The 2,905-nt window shown below is 48.8% G+C and overlaps 1 protein-coding gene across 1 annotated transcript; it reads right to left on the bottom strand.

Annotated features, from left to right (window-relative positions):
• On the bottom strand, positions 616-2,040 carry LOC109709965 (translation initiation factor IF-2-like). Its single transcript, XM_020232363.1, has 2 exons — positions 1,079-2,040; positions 616-963 (listed from the first exon to the last, which is right to left on the bottom strand). Exons 1-2 carry the CDS (start codon positions 1,826-1,828, stop codon positions 901-903), a joined length of 813 nt encoding a protein of 270 aa, XP_020087952.1. The 5' UTR covers positions 1,829-2,040; the 3' UTR covers positions 616-900.

Below are 2,905 nucleotides of genomic sequence, written 5' to 3'. Positions count from 1 at the left end.
TTAAAAAAATAAAAATATAATTGATTTGTTAGTAATGATATGATGCAACTGTGACGGTGTAGACTCCCTCCCTGTCAAGTCGCTCACCTTCGTTCCATTTCTGTACAATATTCCTATAACAATTCGATCCCGCGACATCTGAAAACCTCCACCGACGCCGACGCAGATGCCGTAATCCCACACCGGAGCCTCAAACATCTCTATCAATGTAACATTCTCCTATTATAGCGTGTGTGACTTGGGACCTATCCTAATTTGTAAGATTATAACCCAAAAAGAGTTAGTTGTATATTGAACATTGCTCATTCCCAATTACCCCCGCAATGATCACCTCGCCCCTTATATTAATCAAAATAAATTTTCCACTGCTTTTAATAATAGAGCATGCAAAAGTTATATTTTATATTTTTTGATATTGTTTTTTATTTATTGTTTAACTAGTGGACAAATATAATGTGCCTTTGTGACAAATTAATTACGTGATAAATAATGTCCCTAAAAAAAAAAAAAATACTATATTTGTTGCCTAACAAGTTTAAATATCGTAAATTACATTATCAAAAAATATNTTACATTATCAATTCAGATGCTTCGACGACAATTAAAAACGAAGCGGAAAGAATCGAAAAACACATAATAATTCTAAAAATATTTTAGCTCAGTTCTAAAAATACATATATGAAATTCTAATGTTGATTGTTAATTAATGGATACACAAGAGATTACAACGGGCGTAAATTAGGAAGAAGTAAAAAAGTTTAGAAAAGAAAAAAACACAAACACCTGAAACCGCGGGATTAAAAAGGAGAAGAGAGGGATCTACTTACTGTTTCTTTAAGCGGAGGAGGAGGAGGAGGAGAGGGGTCACCGGGGGCGGTGAGGTTACCGGGGGGAGGGGGGCTACTCCGGAACCCTATACGTGTCGAGGGTGATCTCCGTGAGCCACGACCCTGGGAACAACGACTACAACAACGAAGGGGAAAGAGAGAGAGGAGGAGGAGGAGGAGGAGGAGGGGTTAAAACCCTAAGAGAGAGAAAGAGAAAGAGAAGGGGGGTGGGGGTGAGGGAGGATACGTACGTCGAGATGCTTCTGGATGAGGCGAGGGCGCTTGCGGGGGCGGCGGCGGGGGCGGGAGCCGGTGACGGAGTAGATGTCCTCCTCGATCTCCTCCACGGTGAGGGCGATCGAGAAACGGGGCCGCTCCCGCCGCTCCGCGTCCTCCGACCTCAGCCTCACCGTCCGCCGCTCCGCCGCCGCCGCGGGCTCCGCCGCCGCCGCCGCCGATGATGATCCCTTCCTCGCCCGTAGATTCCACGGCCGCGCCGCCGTCGCGGCCGCGGCGGAGGAGGAGGGATCCGGCTCCGGATCGGGCTCCGGCTCCGGCTCCGGCTCCGGCTCCGGCGCCGGCGCCGGAGCAGGGAAGGGGACGAGGCTCATCCGGTCCGCGGCCTCGCGAAGGTGGACGAGGAGCTTGCGCCGCACCTCCGCGATCTCCCCCCTCCCCCCCTCCTCCTCCTCCTCCTCCTCCTCCTCCTCCTCCGCCGCCGACGCCGCCGCAGACGGGTACCGGATCCTCGGCGGCGCCGCCGATCTCCGGCCCCCTCCGCCGCCGCCGCCGCCGATCGTCTCGCCGTTGCGGTTGACGCTCGCGCAGCGGAGGAGGCGCTGGCTCCCCCACGTCTTCAAGATCGGGAACGACGCGAGGCTCCGGAGAAGGAGGTGGTCGCCTCCGCCGCCGCCCCTCCGCAGCGGCTCCTCCCTCCGCTGCCGCGCCGGCTCCGCCGCGGGCTCCGGCGGCCTCGCCGGTGCCTCCGCCGAGATCACCATGGATCCGGCTCCGACGCGGTGGCCGGGTCCGATCCCCGCGCTCTCCAACTCCTCCTCCGCGAACGTCGCTGCGACGAGGGTTTGGTGGTGGTGGTGGTGGTGGTGGTGATGGTGAGGAAACAAAAAATCCCTACGCGTAGAGAGAGGCCTCTTCTAACGTATAGTTGGAGAGAGAGAAAGAGCGAGAGGTGTGTAGAGAGAGAGAGAGAGAGAGAGAGAGAGAGGCGGGTGGGGGAGAGCTCTTAAGGGCGATGGGGTTATAAATGAGAATAAAATAATGATTAAAAAAAATAAAAATATATTATTTTATGAATTTTATTATTTCAATAAATAGAAATTTTGGGGGCGGGGTGGGAGAGGTCGCGCGGAGTGTGGGAGGCTGGCTACCACACGCAAGAGGAATCCGTAGACCCTGTGCTATGCTCCTGGTGCACAGCTTTTGCGACACGCTCAGGTAACTCTCTTCTGAACCCGGTCCACCACGTAATTCTTTTTTTTCTCGTGGGTTTCTTTTTCATTTGGCCCCTCAAAAAAAATTATTTTCATAAATAATCTCACACAAATTTATAACTATAATTTCGACTCTATTCTCGCCCACGCAACGTCACGTAAGCGCCACGCGAGAAAGGATGAAGGTGCTGAAATAAGTTGAACAAGATAATCGATTCACCGTGTCTAAATACGGTGAATGATTCGTCGTTATTAAGAAAAATATATGTATTACGAAAAAATATAAATATTGAATAGGGGGAATATAAATATAGAACATGTTAAATACGTTGAATAATTCACCATGTTAAATTTAATGTTTCTCCCTGATAGAACCAAAATTATAATTATAAACTTGATAGTATTATTTGTGAAAAAAAAAAATTGACGGGAGCAAATACGGAAAAAGCTTTTTTTTCTTTTGTAGATTTTTTTTTTGGCCTTTTTGCATAAAAAATCCACTTATTTTGGGTTTTTGCAAAACCGGGCCACCTTTTTCGTTTTTGCAGATTCGGTCCACTTTTTCAGCAAACTGACCAAAATACCCTTATATATTTTTCTCTCTCCTCTTTTTTTTCTCCTCCTTTC

This window comes from Ananas comosus, linkage group 5 (assembly GCF_001540865.1).
Source record: "Ananas comosus cultivar F153 linkage group 5, ASM154086v1, whole genome shotgun sequence".
In the NCBI taxonomy this organism is placed as follows: Eukaryota; Viridiplantae; Streptophyta; class Magnoliopsida; order Poales; family Bromeliaceae; genus Ananas; species Ananas comosus.
The sequence above is the reverse complement of the archived record's forward strand: the minus strand, read 5'-3'. Positions and strand labels throughout refer to the sequence as shown.